Source organism: Sceloporus occidentalis, unplaced genomic scaffold (genome assembly GCF_023333645.1).
Source record: "Sceloporus occidentalis isolate IW3139 unplaced genomic scaffold, rSceOcc1.0.p SCAF_9, whole genome shotgun sequence".
Taxonomy (NCBI): domain Eukaryota; kingdom Metazoa; phylum Chordata; class Lepidosauria; order Squamata; family Phrynosomatidae; genus Sceloporus; species Sceloporus occidentalis.
In genome coordinates, this window is record NW_028316989.1 from 49,015,973 (window position 1) to 49,032,926 (window position 16,954).

Genomic DNA, 16,954 nt, shown 5'->3' on the forward strand with positions numbered 1-16,954 from the left:
AAGAACGTAGCTAGCGCATGATGAAGAGTGAAGGTTTCTGGCCTCTGGATTTGGCCATGGACCCTGCAAGGTGGTCACTGCTGGTGGATAAACCCTCTCTGGACTTTAGCTAGCTTAACTGTCCAAGGTGCCGGACCCCTTTAGGGATAAGTTTAAGACCCTGGAGAACTCCCTGAGCCATGGATGCAAGGAAGCCCAGAAGATGGACACAACCCACAAACAGCTGGGTGGGGAAAGGTCTCCATTCATCTACCCCAGGCAAGCACTGCGAGGGAGTGAGAACTGGGGAGAGTCTATGGAAGAAGGCCATCTTGCTGCTCCAAACTCCTGCTTGACCACTCCAACAAGGGACAGTGCTCCCCAAGATGTCAGAATCCACAAGCAGACTGGGCAACTCCATTTCTGAAATCCTGGGAAGGGTGAGGAATAGAAGCTTGGAAGCTAAGCAAAGCTAGGCCTGGTTAGTCTTTGGATGGGAGATGACTAAAAGGGAAGAGCAGGCACCTCCAGGCAGTTGACCAGGAAATGATTCAGAGGCAGTGCCCACCTCTGCAAGAAAGACAGCCATGCATGGGCATGCATGCGCCCATATGGGCAGAACGCAAAAGGGAACATCAGAGCAAGATGGCTTTATCACTCAAAAAGTCATACAACTTGATTTTTTACACATTAACAACTTGGAAAATGGCTACAAATAACTCCAAGTACTATTAACAGAATAGGGTGGGAGGCGCCAACATTCAACATTTGTTAAATAAACCGAGGAGGCAGGAGATGATCAAGAAAACTGGTCCAAAAATGTTCCTTTGTTACACCACTTTTATAGCACTCAAAAGGCAAAATGCTGCATTATCCTATCAGTGATTCCATCTAACATACAAGGAATTAAACTGCTAACTTCATGGTCTTTACCCAGGAAGACGCTTACTCTAATTAGACATATTTGGGAGCAACGTATTTGGGCTAGGAGGATTCTGGCCAATTTGGAGGGATGAAATGGAACAGGTTGATTCGATGCACCTCAAATCCCCTTTGAAAGAGGGCAAGTTTGAGTTTGCACTGAGTGAGATCTACAATTTCTACATCAAATTCAAGCAAAACACCAAATTACACAAAATAACACATCACATTTCACTCTTGCAGTAAAACAGAGACAGACCAGGCCCTCTGCGAGGCCAGAAGAAGGACTGGCAAAGAAGTCCAATTTTGAATTAGGGCACGTCAAAGAAGAATTTAAATCAACCTCTCCCCACTGTCCCAAAAAACATCATCCCTGCATTTCTCTTTTAATGTATGTTATTTTACTGCTGTAATCGCTTGGATTCCCTGAGATTAAGCAGAATATTGTTGTTGTTGTTGTTGTTATCTGTTAAGCAGCCAGTGATGGGGTCTCAGCTAAGCAAGAAAATGGTTTGTGAAAACAAGCATCCAAACTGTTTGGCATCATATAAGCCCCATTGATCCCACAGCAAATCTCTGAAGGTCTCAGTTACCCCATTTTAAAGACAGAGGCAGAGAAAGCAATGGAGGCTTAGGCCAAAGTCAGGTCCATCGTTGAAATCAAATTTTGGCACTCAATTCCCCACATCTGTTTAGATGCTGCCAGTGTCTCAGATGAGATGCTTCTCCTGCCTTCCTCTGCCCCATACAAAACACAGTCACATGCAGGTGCTTTTGCAAGCGCCTCCCTTCTCCAAAACCACTGCAAGGGGTGGGCCGTCTCTGCTTTATGGTAAATGATAGGAATAAAGGGGTATACACACGGTGAGAGGCAGATTGGGAACTCCACGTACCCCGATGATGGCGTTCAGCTCCGTCATCGTGACCTGCTTGGCACGCTCAACAGCCTGAGCCACTTGCTGTTGGTGCTGCGGAGAGAGAAAGTGGGGAGGGGGAGCACGCACAACACACAAACAAGGAGCGCAGGTGTGAGTTCAGGGCAACGGGACCCCAAAGACAGCCTAACCCTTGAGATCTAGGCCAACTCAAGCGGCCAGAAAGGGGTCGGGGCAAGTCAATATCTGCAAGGAAACCCCAGAGAATTCTGTCGATAAACCTTCAGCGCACTCCTGGAAGCATAATGTTGAGATGCCTCCCGGCAAGGGAAGCCAGAATAATGAGATCGGCTCAGTGTCAAATATAATCTGTGGGCCACCCGTGTCTCCAGGGGCAGGAGAAATTAACACGCTCAACAGACTGGGAGCTGCGCCTTAAGGCTTCTTAACCCAACTTATTTCTCACTCTCGCCTTTGGGGACCCCGGCCTCACTGGCTTCATTCATTTAATCAGATTGCATCCCACCTTTCTCTCAACATGGGACCCAATGTGGTTCACACCACAGACGGTTCTCACGATGCCACTCAAATCCTGCCTATCTTTCATTCCAGTTGTTACTGAGCATCCAAACCACTTCTTACCTCTTGGGACAGAAAAGGCATGATCTGAGCTAGAATCGTGTTCAGTCTTTTTGCAATCTCCGTCTGAAAGGAAGAGAGAAAAGAGAGGTTATTAATCATTGCACAGCTGCTCCATCACATTGAGGCCGGGAGGGAAGAGGCTTCCAAAGCAGAGGCCTTGGCAAAAGGCTTGCAGCCACTGAGTAGCAATGATTTCTTGGATGCAGAATGAAGGGAAAAGGACTGAGCTCACTACGCTCACTCCATTCAGAGAGCCAAGAACTTCCCAGTGATTGTAGAGTTCAAAGACACAGCCACGTTAGCCTGGAAAACCGGTCTGCAAAGGGAACACATTTGAGACTAAGTGAGAGAATAAAGCTGGAAGCATGAGCTTTCCTAGACTTGAGCCTACTTTCTCCTTAATGTCTGTCCCTGGACCTTCCACTTCATGCCTCTGAGGACGCAGACTCCAGTCTACAAAAGCTCATGCTTCCAGCTTCTCTTATTTACATCACAAAGGTGCTATAAGACTCATTTGCATACTGATTCCCAGTAGCTAACAGCTGAAACAGTCTTTGGAAACTGTGCAGACAATTTTTGCACAGTGAGGAGGAAAACAGTAAAGTTTGTTCCTGCTTGCAAGGAATGGAACCTGAATATTTATATCCCTGGCGTGGCTCCACCAGAGATACTGGATTGCACCACTGTGCAGTTTAGGAAGCCAACTTGTCTGAAGAGAGATAATGGAAGAGGAAGGGAAGAACCGACTTCGACTAAAGCTACATTTCCCATTTAATGCTCAATTTAGCAAACTATTTCAAAGTATTTCTCCCTCGTTTTTTCATAGGATGGGGAAATGACTGATTAGGAATTCACTCCAACAGAGGCTGACCAAAGAGACCCCCCTTTTGCACTAACCCCAATTCATCATCCTCCCGTTTCCACGGCAACCCTGGACCACTAATCTCCATCAGAACATTATACAACTGGCTTTCCTTTGCTGCTGCCTGGCTGCAAAATGATCTCCTCCTCCAATGCCAAAGGCCAAGGCAGGGTCATTATGCCACCACTCTGCAAATTAACACTGGGAGACAATGCTGGAAGGCACTGGGGGGACTGGGAGAAGAAAGAGAGAGGGCAGAAAGGGGGACATTCCACAGCAGCAGAGGGATGACCTCCATGGACATGCATTGCACATACTCATGTATAAGTCTAGAAAATTTAGTCAAGTAATTGTCTATAATAAAATTTACACCTCATTTCACTCAGGGGGCCCCCTCCACAAACACAGCCCCCCCCCACCATCTGCCATGATTCTGGGTCAGATCAAGACCCCACCATCATTTCAACAGCAACTGAACAAACCTCCACTTGGGAATGCTCTTCGGAGGAGAAGTGCAAGAAACCCCATGGCGGATAGTGGCCCCCACATTGGCGGAGGCAGTGGATCCGCTCTGGGTTTTAGCCTGAACTCCAAACGTATTCTCCAAAGTGCCAAACCCTCTCGCAGCCCCTTGGACAGCTCCTTGGCCCATTGAGCTCAAACCTGGAGGGCATTCTCCATCCTCACAGCCACCGACATAGGAGTCACCAGCCACCTTTCCCCTCAAATATGGGGATTTCTTTCTGGGTGGAGGGCACCGTTTTCAGAAAACCCATTCACTAGGGAAGGCTCCTATTGCTGCTGCTGCTGTTTCTGCTGGGTGCCCCCTCCTGTTTCCCCCCAAGTCAGGAGGGGCTGGAGGTGGCTGGCCCTCCACCCGAGTGCCTCTTGCATTTGTTGAAAGCCGAATATTGTCTCTCTAAGCAGATGAAAATAAGGTCCTTGAGCATCGGCAGCTCTCACTCGGGGAGACAATTAGGGGCACTTCCAGCTGTCTCCCTCTCACTCAAGAGCCCTCTTCAGGCAGCCTCTCCAAGGCACGCTGAAAGCTATTTGCGGCGGCAGAAAAATGTTATTAGCCCGGACGGAGGGCGGCTGGCGCTGCTGCTGTCGAGAATTAAATGCAAGGATGGGAGGCGGGAGGACAGGGGCACAACCAGTTATTACGGATTTACCAGCAGCAGCAGAATAAAGGGGAAACAAGGCCAACCGGTGAAGCAAAAAGGCAAATGCTGAAGCCAGGGGTTCCAGAGATACAGGGAAGATATGGGAAGGAAGGGACAGAGGGAAGGTAGGGCTGGTGTCTGGCCACCAGCTCAAGGGGCCAAGTAGCCATCAAGGCAAATGGATGCTCAGAAACCCGGGGCATTGCAAACCTTTAGAGGACCCCAACCCAAACAAATCCAGCTGTAAGTGTCCAACTAAAAGAGCACCACTGAAGAGAGACTATGGAAGTTGGAAACATTTGGCTTTGTGGGGAAGGACCCCAGATGCCCCCTTGACCATGAAACTGACCGGCAAAGCCAAGACCGTAAACCTCCCAAGTTGATCTCCTGGTTCCCATGATGGCTGGTGTCTACCACATCAATAGGAGAGTGAATCTGTCCCAAATCCTTAAAGGAGCTCTGCACCCAAAGTGGATGGATCTACTTTGGGAGATACGGTTCGGCACTTTGGAAAGTTCCTTTAAAGTTCAGCCTAAAACCCGGAGCGTATTCACCACCCCACTGACACGGAAGCCTCCAAGTGCCTCTACAAGTAAGGGATCGTGGCGTATGCTCTGAGTCCGGTGCAGCTTCCGGACTCTTCGGATGCATGCATCATGTAAACAGCATACCTCTAAAGTGACCTGAAGCAGCTTTATTTTTGCCTGTCTGTATAGGGCCATTGTTTCCTGTGCAGAAAGTGTAGTTTTCTGTGTAAAAATATGTGAATTTTGTGCAGAAACAACAGGAGCAGAGAATGCTGTCACCAAACACTGGACACTTTTTCTAGTGGGAAGAAGACGGTTAGAATTACTCATTGCTTCCTTTGAAAACAAAAGTGGCCAAGGATTATATCCCTACAGCACAAACCCTCTCCTCAAGAATAAATGAATACAAGGACAATGTGGAGAAAGGCTGGGGTTGGGTCTATTACCAAAAAGTCCTGCCAGCACTTTCGGCATTTCCCTAAAGTCCATTTCCAGTGCACCTTGCAACCATTGGCATTTAGGTATTTCCCTAAAGTCATGGTCTCCAATTGTACTTCCCAACCATATGCGCCATAGACGCACAAATAAAACACACAAAATGCTAGCCAGTGCTTAGTGCGCATGAAAGAGCAGACCACCATCGTCCACAAAAGCTCATGCCATAACAAATGTGTCCATGCCCTTGATTTCTGGGGAAGGAAAATCACAAGGCTTCCCCTTTGCAAGCTGCTTTCCAGACAGCCTTCCTCGCTTCTTCACACCAGCAAACGCTAATAGGGATAAGGAAAATGAAAACCAGCTCACAATGAGGGCAAAATGGAGGCTTCCAGAAAGCCCCTCCAGCTTCCTCCAACCCTCCCCAGACTCTGGCAAGACATTCCCTCTTTGTTTTCTTGCATTCAAAAGACAAACATCCATCCGCATGAATTATTCAAGGGTCTCCTGGGGGGCAGCTTGATTGTGTCCCTGCCACTGTTGATGCCAAGCGGGTCGCCATGGAAGTTTGCACAGAATTCACACTGCAATTAAGGGCTGGGATTTATAGGGGGAACTGGGGAAGGGGGAAGGGAGGAAAAGGGGGAGATGCTTCTTCTTCATCCTCCTCCTTCTCCTCTCTTCCTCCAAAGGCAATCCTTCCTTCCCTCCAGCTGCCAAAGCAAGAGGGGGAAAAGGGCAGCCCAACACTGGCACCGACTTCCCAGACTCTCTTTTCTACCAAAGAAAGGTTAACTGTCCCTCCTGGGCTGCATCCGCTCTGCTAAAATAGTCCAGTTTGACACCACTTTCACTGCAGTGGCTCAATGCTATGGGAAAGAACAGCTAAAGTGAGGAGATACAGCTTTATATTATATGGTATATTTGAAAGTATTTTGAAAATACACACACACACACACACCCCACGCCAAGAAAACCCCATGATAGGGTCGCTGTAAATCAGAAATGACTTGCCAGCACACAGCAACTGCACAGACACACACTTTGTCATTGTATTGCATGAGACTTGAGCATCCACAGATTTTGGTATCCAAATCCCAGCAGATACCAAGGGCCCACTATACTTCTTTTGCAAAACCAGAAATAGACTCCTGGCCGCTGCAGTGTTTTTGTTCTGTGCTTTTTGGAAGGACATTTTTGGCAATCTGTACCAAAAATGCCTTTATTACAATGTGCATTACAATACAATGTGTTATTGCTGTGCGGCTTCAAGTTGTTTCCAACTTATGGTGACCCTAAGGCAAACCTATAAAGGGGTTTCTTGGCAAGGTTTCTTCAGAGCGAGTTTGCCATTGACATCCTTTGATGCTGAGAGAGTGGGACTCGCCCAAGGTCACCCAAAGGGTTTCCATAGCGGAGCGAGGATTCGAATCCTGATCTTCAGAGCTGTAGTTCAATACCCAAATTACTACACCGCGCTGGCTCTCATGTGCTTTATTAAAAAGCCTTTAATGTCTCTGTTGCATTTAATTGTACTAAGAGTTGGGCATGTTTTCAATTGCTCTTAATGTTACTAATAGTTTAATTGTATTTTAACTTTTGCATGATGTAAAAATGTTTAGCTATGTCTGTTTTACCTTAAGGCCAAGGAATGGGGAAAAGGCAGAACAGAAACAAATCAAGCCACAGAGGGAGAGGGAGATGGTTAGTTGGCTTTATTTCTTTTTAACTTCATCTAACCTTGCATCCGCATTACAGAATTAATGCAGTTTGGCACACTGCTTTAACTGCTATGGAATTCTGGGATTTGTAGTTTGGTGAGATAATGTAGCCTTCTCTGTCAGGGAGCTCTGGTGCCCCATCAAACTGCAAATCCCAGGATTCCAAGACAATTAAAGTGGTGTCAAACTGCATTAATTCTGCAGTGAGGCAGCAAATATATTTGAAGCGCAACCATCCAACTTTGCCAGTTGTGCCAGCAAAGCAAACTGTAGGAAAAAGAAGATGGACAACAACCGCGATGCTGAACAAACTCGACTTTACCCTCCTTGGAGCCACTTTCACACAATTTTCTTGATTTGTGCAGGAGACTGCACTTTCAGTGCGAAACTCTCCTTGCAACACAAACACAAACACAACCCACCCGCCATCTGCAGATCTTGGCCAAGAGGCTTGCCTAGAACCACCTATTTCATTTTTAAAAAGCCAGCAAAGAAAACTGATCAGTCCTGATCTCCAGCGCTTTGCTCTTTGATGTTTTGCCATCTGATGTAGGCTCCCAGGGCTTTAAGAAAAGATCAGGGGAGCAAAGAACTAACACATTCTCCAAGCAGCTTCCCATGTCTTTGCCCTGGAGGCAAGGAGCCATTACATGGAGTGCCAAAGAGTAAGACAGAAGTTGCCTCTCCTCCAGAGAAACAGGTGGAGTTGCAAGAACATGATAGTCATCTCATGATAGGGATGATGCTTATCTCCCTGGGAGAAAGGACAAGGAGGAGGTTAACTCTTTCCAAGCCTCTCCTCCCACGGAAAAAGGAGAGGGATCCCTGTAGGACCCAAACTCATGACCCAGGTTGGGATCCCAAAAGAGGAAAGTGGAAAAACAGGAGCATCAACAACCCCAAAATGGTGAAAAGTAGCAACCACAAAACTCCACGTCTTTACTGGACAAAAACAAGCCAGCATCTATAGCCACAAAGCAGAGCCTTGCTGGGGAATCAAACTAAAACCATTTTGAAAACTTGAAATTACTTCCAAACTGCCCCATCCTGGAACGCTCCAATGGCATCTCTGTCTAAATCCAGTCCGAGGGGCAGCATTCCCACAATATCTTCCAGCCCACAATTCCCACTGAACTCTCCCAACAACAACAACAACAACAACACTACTAAAACACTTTCCATTAAAACAGGGACCAACAACTGCACCGGACCTCAGAACACAAAAGGTGAAGAAAGCCCAGAAGCCCCTTGAAGTCCACTCTTAGTTCTGCAAAAATGATTTTGGGGGTAAATGTCACAAGGCTGCAACTTACTTTTAAAAAAGAAATGATGCCCACCAGTCTCCAGGAGAGGCAATCCACAGTTTTCGTTTTAATTTTGGGCAGATTGCAGAGTGGTCCTGGAGAAGTCAAGGGCCACAACCACCACCACACGCAACCCAATTATGGAGCCTTGGAGGGCAAAAGGAGGAAAAACAAAGATGGAAGCCCTCCAGAGAGCGCAATCCCCAACGCAGCCACTCACCTGCTTGTGCATTTCTATGTTCAAGCCGTAGGACATCTCATAGTACTGGGGAGAGAAGGAAAACAACACAAGATAAGGGAAAGGCTCTTTGCTACTTGCATGAGAAACAAGCACCCAACCGATGCCACCAAACCCCCTCCCAAAGTCACTTCTGCTTCTGATTTTGGCCCAGCAGCCAAGGAAGCTGTGCCACGTCTCTTGAACATGCTGACAATGCTCTGACAAGGCTTCTGCTTCTCCTCCCTCCAAAAGCTACTCAGGAGAAAGCCAGCCATGAACTGTATGTGCCCTGGAAGTGCAACAGCCCACACAAAAGACTGATTCAACAACTCCGTTCAGCCCCTCCAGACTGGGTTGCAACACATTGTGCTTCCCAGAAATCTCCCCACCTGGCAACCAACAGAACCCAGTAAGGGACATCAAGGTGCAACGACTGGGAAAAGCATAGCTTTACCTCCTTCCCAAGAGGCACAAGTTCAAGACTATGGACACATCAGAACTGTGGGAAGGTGCCCTCCAACTGGACCAAGACCTTGGGCCATTTAGCCCCATAGGTAGTGGTTCTCTAGGGTGGCCCAACCTGGAGATACTGGTGACCAAGCTCCTTCACAGGAATATGGGAAACATTGAGTCATTCCTTTGTCCTTCTAATCCAGTATTCCCAGCTCAGACTGGCAACGATGACTTTCCCAAGGGTTTCAAGTGGGGTATTTTCCTAGCCCTAGCTGGCAACTGCGGGCATTTCCCCTTGGTGACACCCCCCCCATCCAAAAGACCTAACCCTGACTCTGTTTAGCTTCCAAAAGCAGATGTGCTCAGGGCTACTTGGGCAGGTGGATATTACAACTCCATTACTGGTGCAAGGGCAGCTGCTGCAGCCAACAGGACATGCCCCATGGAGATTGTGGGACAGAGACGCAGCAGCAGTGCCAACTATAAAGTCACCCCATGGCTTTCCACAAAATGTTTTCTCTAAGCCACATCAAGCAGCTCCTCCCAACTGCCAACACTTACAACATGGGAAGGATGCTCCCATATTACTGCTGAGATGCCTTCGTGGGTTCTTGCAAGGATTGCAACACCCAAGAAAATTGCCCCATATGCGGGAAGAACGCTTGCGGAAATGTATGTGTGTGTGAGAGTGACTCCAATAAGGCTGCACTTAATGGCAGAGAGCATCCCTTTGGCACAAGATACCTTTACCTGAGAGTAAAACCCCAAGAGATACAACAGGATTTATTTCTCAGCAAACCCACAGAACAACCAGGCTGTTAACCACACACGGCTCAGCAGACCACAAGCCACAAAACAGGATGGGAGCGCATGGGCCTAAAGCACAGGAAACCAAGGCGTCTAGACGGAGAGGGAGCCCACTCCCGACTGGCCTCTCTATCTACGTTGGGGGGCCATGTGGCCCCAAGGCTATTTGTCCTGTCCCCCCAACCTCCTGAGGAGACCCAGTGCTGTCGTGGTTTGGATTTAGGACTAGCCAGGAAGGTCAGAGGTCAGCTCTCTGCTCAGCCACGGAAATGCACTGGGTGACCCTGGGAAGTCACACTTTCTCAGCCTCACAGGAAGGCAAAAGCAAGCCTCCTCTGAATAATAAAAATGACCAAGAAAACCCTGAGATAGGGTTACTGTGAGCTGAGAGTCAATGTGAAGGCATGCTGAGACATGGGCTGTGCTTTTCTGGAAACAGAAAGGCAGGTTCCTCTCCTAGGCTGTGTCTGCAAGGCAGAAATAATCTGGTTTGACACCGCTTTAACCGCCAGGGCTCAACGCTATGGAATGTTGAACCAGATTACTTCTACAGTGTGGATGGAACCAAAGACCTCAGCTGCTCAAAGGCAGGATGACTATGATAGCCACAGAAAAAGAAAGCAATGTTGTGTCTTGCAAGGGAAAGGGAGCCTTTCTGCCTCTTTCTTTCCCAGCTCTGCATACCTGACCCTTTTCCAAGCGGTGTTCCCTGGCAGCCAATTGCACCAGAGCCATTAACCTCCTGCCCAGAGCCCCATTTGCCCAAGAGCCACAACCACAGAGATGATGATTAGCAAGAGCAACGGCAATAGTAGAGGAAAAGCCCCCCTTTTCTTCCTCCTCCTCTGAGCAAAGGCAAAAGTGACCACACACCACAGTGATGAAGCATTTGCACAACCACAGGGAGCCCGCTTGCTCCCAGCCAGCCAGCCATGCCTGGGGACGCCCCAAACGGCCGATGGCAAGCCAGGCCCTGCTCCATGGGCCATCGGTTTTTGCTGGGAGATTCCCATGAAGGAAAAAAATGCAAACCACGTTTGCATGCATGCATAGAGAGAGAAACACACACACACAGAACGGAGAAGAGTTTTGGAAAGAGAATGTGTCCTTGTGGCACATAAACACAGCCAGCTGTTGCTGATGCTTGGATCGGTTTGGTTCAGAGAAAGAGAGAGAAACATGCCTCATTGGTGGATCAGCCAAGAGAACAAAAACATGGCCTGGATTTGGGGCAAGGAGACGGGAGGGCCAGCTATGGGTCCATAAATGAAAAACTGTGGCATGATTGAAGAGGAGGATAGAAGAACCTAGGAACTACCCACCTGGATCACACCAAAGGCCCAGTTGCCAGCATGGGAAGCCCACTAGCCAGACAAAAGCTGTCTCAAACCGGATTATTTCTGCAGGGTGTTTTGGAGCTCAGTGTGTCCAAGGAAACTCTCCAACACTTTTAGCCTTTCATCTCATGGCATCCGCAGGGACAAAGCCAGAAAGACCAGAGGAGAACCACAATCCCTGCCAAGGGTCCACCCCATTCATGCCAGCTGGGTGCACTGAAGGAGGGCATGTGCTTTCAGGATCCACCAGATGTTTCAGGTGGGATCCACCCAGTTCACAAATTATGGTTGGATGCTCCCATTTCCCAGGCAGCTCCCTGCCAAAAAGGCACAGCCAGACGGGTCTCTTACCATCACGTAATGGCGCTGCATTTCCGTCTTCTCATTCGCAAGCTTATCGTACTCCACTTTTAGACTGGAAAAGGAAAGACAGCCATGAGTTAGAGGTGGGAAAGCTGCAGCCCTTCATGTGTGGTTGGACTACAGATCCCACCAGCCCCAACCACCGCAGCCCTTGGAGGGGGGATGCTGCGAAGTACAGACTGGGCACAGGCAAAGCGTCTCTCATGTCACAGCCTCCAGAAGTTCACAAATTGCTATGGTTTTCAAAGATGGCAGAGGAGAAGCAGGGGCCCGGTAATCCCAACTTCTTAATTCTGCACATATGTTGACCAGATACATTCATTTAATGAAAGGGGGAAGGCACTCTGCACATGTTCAAAGTCTCTTTAACCTTGACAAAGGTAAGTCCAGGGACACAAGACAGGTGCGGAGGCGTTTCAAATTCCACAGGAAGAAAAATGGCTCAGATTGATCTCCTGAGACAAACTCACTGGGCTCCCAAAAAAGGTGATCCAAGCTGATAAAGAGAAGCCTTGCCTCTGGGATTTGTTCATTGGTTTACCAAAGGCATGGAAGATCTCTTTTTAAAGCCAGAATGATCCATGGCAATAGTATTAATAATAATAAGGCAGAAATCTGAAGCTATGAGTTGCATTTCCTGTGGTTTTTGGCCTTTCACTTCAATAAACTCCAAAGGCGGAGGAAACACTTTCATTGCAGTTTGTACAAGATGGTGACCTTGTCTACTACTAGTAGGGGATACGGCCGGATTTCTAACTGTTTATACATTTCAATTCACAGACGTCATGTTTGCTTTATTGATTCCGCTCCGAATTTCTCCGGTGCGTGTTGACTTTCTGCAACAAAGAGATAATTGTCCTCAAGAAATAAATGCAAAAGCAATGGGAAGTCAAAGGCTTTCATGTCCAGCATCCGCGGTTTTTTGTGGGGTTTTTGGGGCTCTGTGGCCGTGTTCTAGAAGAGTTTATTCCTTCTAGAAAAAGGCCACATAGCCCAAAACTCCTATATATAAAAACTATCAATGCAAAACCAGATTTGAGGGGAGAAGGTGGGCATGCGGGACTACTTTGGGCCTTTAGTGCCAATGCTCAACACAACCCTTCGCAAAGGAAGGAGCCATGCTGGATTCCAAAGAAATGTCTACTTTGAAATGCAAACCGACATTACATTTCCTTGACTTGGAAAATGCCTGCAGATGGCCCTCCTTAAACATCTGAACTGAGACCAGAAACAGCAAAAGGCAGGCCTAGGACTGACATCTTCCATTTCTTTCTCCTGTTTGCCCAATGCAGAAGCAGCCAGTGTGACTCTGAAAGCTTGCAGCACGCAATTGTGCGTTTTGCTTGGCCTCGTAAAGGGATCTATCATTCTTTGGATGTTCTTGGACTCCCTAAAAGAAATGGGACTTCCTTCCAGAGGGATCCCCTTTGCCAGGAAACTGAGAGGAGGTTTTGCAGCTCCCTTAAGGCTCTTCAAAACTGGTTAACAAGCCCCTGAGGGAGAACAAGAGAGGAGGAAAAGGCCAAGGAGGGGATTTCCCCTTCCTGGGAAATGAGGCCAAACAAACAAGGGATCAGAGGCAGGGAAGGAAGAGAGAGAGAGAAAGGGAACAGGCCTTTTCAAACCACCTTTCTATCTTTTCAAAATGTGGTTTAGTCTTTGAATAACTGTCTGTTTCAATACTGTTAATCATTTAATTCCTTTAATTCCTAAATAGAATACTACTAAAAGTGAAAAGCTAAGCACTTCCAAACAGGGAAGAACCAAAAGCGGCTCCCAAACCCCTCTGCCCCCTTCCAACCCTCCTTTTAAAGAGCATTTCTAAAGAGTGGGATAAATACAAGACATACTCATTTAATACTAATATTACTAACTCCTTTAAGGGGGCCTTTGACCTCCTGAAGCCCCAAAAAGAGAAAGGAAGAGAGAGAGAGAGAGAAAGGATGCCACACAACCAAAATGTCACATCTCAACCAAAGGGACACATTGCAACACAAGTGCAAAGACTGCGGCACAAAGTACAAACGCTGCCCTGGATTGCACTGCAATAATATTCCTCCTTTGAGCCGCTGGAATAACTCCAGGTGGATTTTTGTGGCCCTGTTTATTGCTGACAACGGCGGGGTTTGGTTCCTCCTCCTCCTTTGGTTCTGGGTTCGGGTTCCTCACCTGTGGTACTGGGCCTGCAAGAACTGGAACTCGTCCTTGATGCGGTCGCAGGATTCGGCCACCGTGAACTTGAAGCCCGGCTGGCCTGGCTGGTGGGGTGCCTATGGAGAAGGGAGGAAGAAGGGAAAGAGCCCGGATGGAGAAAGGCCAGGCATCATGCAGCCACAGGGCAGAAAGAACCTGGTTGGGCACCACTTTTCCAGCATCCTGGCTCAAGGCTATGGCATTCTGGGAGTTGTGGAGCAAAGCTCTGCTCTGGACCCCACAACCAACTCCAACTCCCAGAATGCCATAGCCTTGGGCCGGGAAAGAGTTAAAGTGGTGCCAAACCAGGTTGTTTCTCCCATTGAAAGGGCCCTGCAAAAGGAATGCCATCCCTCCCTAAAACAAAGCCACCCGCCGAAAGGGAAGGGAAGGGACTTTTGGGGGGCTGCAAAATGGCCTCCCTCCCTCCCCCCTCCCCCCCAAAAATGAGGGAAGAAAGAGGCCTGCAAGGAGTCCTGGCCAGTCAGAGGGACCCGGAGCAAAGCCTCTCTCTGGCCCCAAATGGTTTGGGTTTGGAAGGGCAAAGGGGTCCCCAGGAGAAACCCCAGCCCCCAGCCCTGGAAGCCCTGCCTCCAACTGAGTCCCTTGGGCGCCCCCTCCCCTCCCCTCCCCAGCCCGGCCCCCCAAGCGCCCCACTCACCGGGTGCCTCCCCTGGGGATACATGGCCGGCCCGCCCGGGGCCTCCTCCTCCTCCTTCCTGGGGAGGGCCAAGGGGCTCAGGGCCCGGGACCCCCGCCTCCAGGACCCGGGACCCCCGAAGAGGAGGAGGAGGAGGAGGGCGGCGGCGGAGGGCAGGCGCAGGAGGGAGGGCTGGCCGAGACGGAGGAGCCGGCGCCGGCGCCGCTCCCGGGCATCCTAGGAGCCCAGCCCCGCTCCTTGGCCCCAGCAGCAGCAGCCCCCGCCGCCGCCAGGAGGAGCCGAAGGCAGCCGGCGGCTCTCCTGGGGAGGCTCCCTGGGGAAGGAAGGGAAAGGCCTCCTCCTCCCGGGTCCAGCCGGGGAGGGGCTCCAAGGAACCAGCCCCAGGAGCACGCGGCCAGACGGGCTCCGCTCCGCTCCTTTCTGCTCGCTCGCTCGCCTTCCTTCCTTCCTTCCCTTTCTCCTTTCCCTCTTCCTTCCTTCCTTCCTGGACGCCTTGCTCCGGGTTGGGCTTTCTTCGTCGAAGTGGAAGAAGCCGAGGCTGAGTGAGAAAGGAGGAGGAGGAAGGGAGGGATGGAGGGATGGAGGGAGGGAACGGGGCAGCAGGACAACAAGAGAAAGGAAGAAAGGAAGCAAGAGCACCAGGCCGGGAGGGGGGCAGAAGAAGGCGGGGGCAGCCAATGGGAGCCCGAGGGGCCACGTGGGGCAGGGGCAGCTCGGGGGCTGATTGGCCGAGAGGGAGGGAGGGAGGGAGAGGGCCAAGGGAGGGGCCCTGCCGCCTCCGCTGCGCCGCCTGCTGCTGCTGCTGCTGCTGCCCCCTGGCGGAGCAGCCAGGGAAGGAAGGCGGACTGATGCTACCAGGCTATAGATAATAGGGCCAGTGGCCTTGGGGCTCCGGAGGAGTCACTCTCTCTCGGCCTCCTCAGGGCAAAGCTCCTCCTCCTCCTCCTCCTCCTCCTGGCCAAATTAAGCCAATTCATCATCATCATCATCATTATTAGTAGTAGTATTGCAGTATGTTTTCAAAAGTGTTATGGTGAGCCGCCTTGGGCCCTTTCGGGAGAAAGGCGGGATAGAAAAGAAGGAACTCCATAGGAGCAGCCAAGCTTCAGGGAGGGCTCGAAGGCATCCCGTGTGACGGGGCCTTTGCTGGGAAAGAAGCCCCTACAGTTCGCACTAAAACCCACACCAAACATATAAAAACATGGGCAGAAACAGCTCACTTTGAGGCCGCTTTAACTGGGAACTGCAGTTTCTTGTAGGATGCACTAAAACAATTGGGCGATACTTGCCCAGAGGCAGCCATAGGGGAAGATAATATATATATACTGTGTGTGTGTGTATATAGACACACACAATGTATACATATACAGACAAAGGGGGCTCATTTGCATGCTAACGGAGGAGGAGGAGGAGGAGGGGACCCCCAATTGCATTTGCATTTCTGCAATGGGGAGCTGTGCATTTGCAGAATTTGCATTTGCAAAACTTTGGGGTCCCCCCTTTTTCTCGCCAGGCGGCAGCTGCGGAGGAGAGGGAGGGAGGGAGGGAGGGAGGGAGGGGAGCAATTAGTTGGGGCTGCCCCCCTCCTTCCTGATTTCTCTTCTAAGAGGCAGCTCCCATTAAGCACAAAATGGCTCCTCAAGTCTCTTTCATTCCCTCGCCTGGTGACGTCACGGGTAAACAGGCCACGCCCCCTCTCCTGGCTGGACCCCCACGTGGGGCCCGGCAGTAAGAAACAGTGGACTGCGCCTGCGCGGCTGAAACTCTGTCGCCAAGGGAGGGGGAAGCAAAGGCGAAGTGTGGGAGCGAACGCGGCCGGCCAACCAGGAAAGAGGCAAGCTCCGTCCTCGGCGCCCATTGGCTCTCCGCTGTCCGGGCTGTCACTCCAGCTTGGGGAGGTTGTCAGTCAAAGCCACGCGGGGCGGCCGGGAGCGGGCCAATCGGAACTCGTCTTGCTCTGCGCACGCGCACTCGGTCTCTTCCCTTCCCCCTCCTCTCCTGTGCGCGTCCCCGACGCTGGTGATGGGAGATCCACTGGATCCCAAGGGATCTGAAGCAGCCTCTTGCTTCCGGCGGAAAAATAATAATAATAATACTTGATAATTAAAAATAATGGCCCGTTTCCTCTTGTATTACTATTATTGGCCCCTTTCCTCTTACTACTTACTACTAGGACTTATTATTATTAGTTCCTCTTACTGTACTATTCTTCTCCTTATTAGCCCCTCTTTTCTTTTCCTACTACCATTATTATTATCATTATTAGCCTCTCTTTCCTCTTATTACTACTATTATTAGGTGCTCCTGTTTCCTCATCTTACTACTAGTAGTACTAGTATTGTTATACAAAGCCCCTGTTTCCTTATGTCTTCTACTACTACTACTACTATTATTATTACCTCATGCTCTTGTTTCCTCCTGTCTTCTACTACTACTACTACTATTACATGATGCTCTTGGTGCAAGATGTTGGACTAGAGCTCTGTGC

At 49.7% G+C, this 16,954-nt stretch overlaps 1 protein-coding gene across 9 annotated transcripts in view; it reads right to left on the reverse strand.

The window, feature by feature from the left end:
* Positions 1 to 15,016, reverse strand: part of LOC149307513 (transducin-like enhancer protein 3) — a 33,111-nt gene extending 18,095 nt beyond the window's left edge. For 4 of the 9 annotated variants that reach the window (XM_089539345.1, XM_089539342.1, XM_089539344.1 and 1 more), the window contains exons 1-6: positions 14,467 to 15,016; positions 13,782 to 13,882; positions 11,601 to 11,664; positions 8,653 to 8,697; positions 2,418 to 2,480; positions 1,794 to 1,868 (exon numbers count right to left, since the gene is read on the reverse strand). In XM_089539345.1, the coding sequence (XP_089395471.1) occupies positions 1,794 to 1,868; positions 2,418 to 2,480; positions 8,653 to 8,697; positions 11,601 to 11,664; positions 13,782 to 13,882; positions 14,467 to 14,490 (372 nt within the window). In that variant the 5' untranslated portion in view covers positions 14,491 to 15,016. Of the gene's footprint in view, positions 1 to 1,763; positions 1,869 to 2,417; positions 2,481 to 8,652; positions 8,698 to 11,600; positions 11,665 to 13,781; positions 13,883 to 14,466 lie in introns of all 9 variants that reach the window. The other 5 variants (XM_089539338.1, XM_089539340.1, XM_089539337.1 and 2 more) reach the window with 3 other exon arrangements.
* Between the last annotated feature and the right edge of the window lie 1,938 nt (positions 15,017 to 16,954).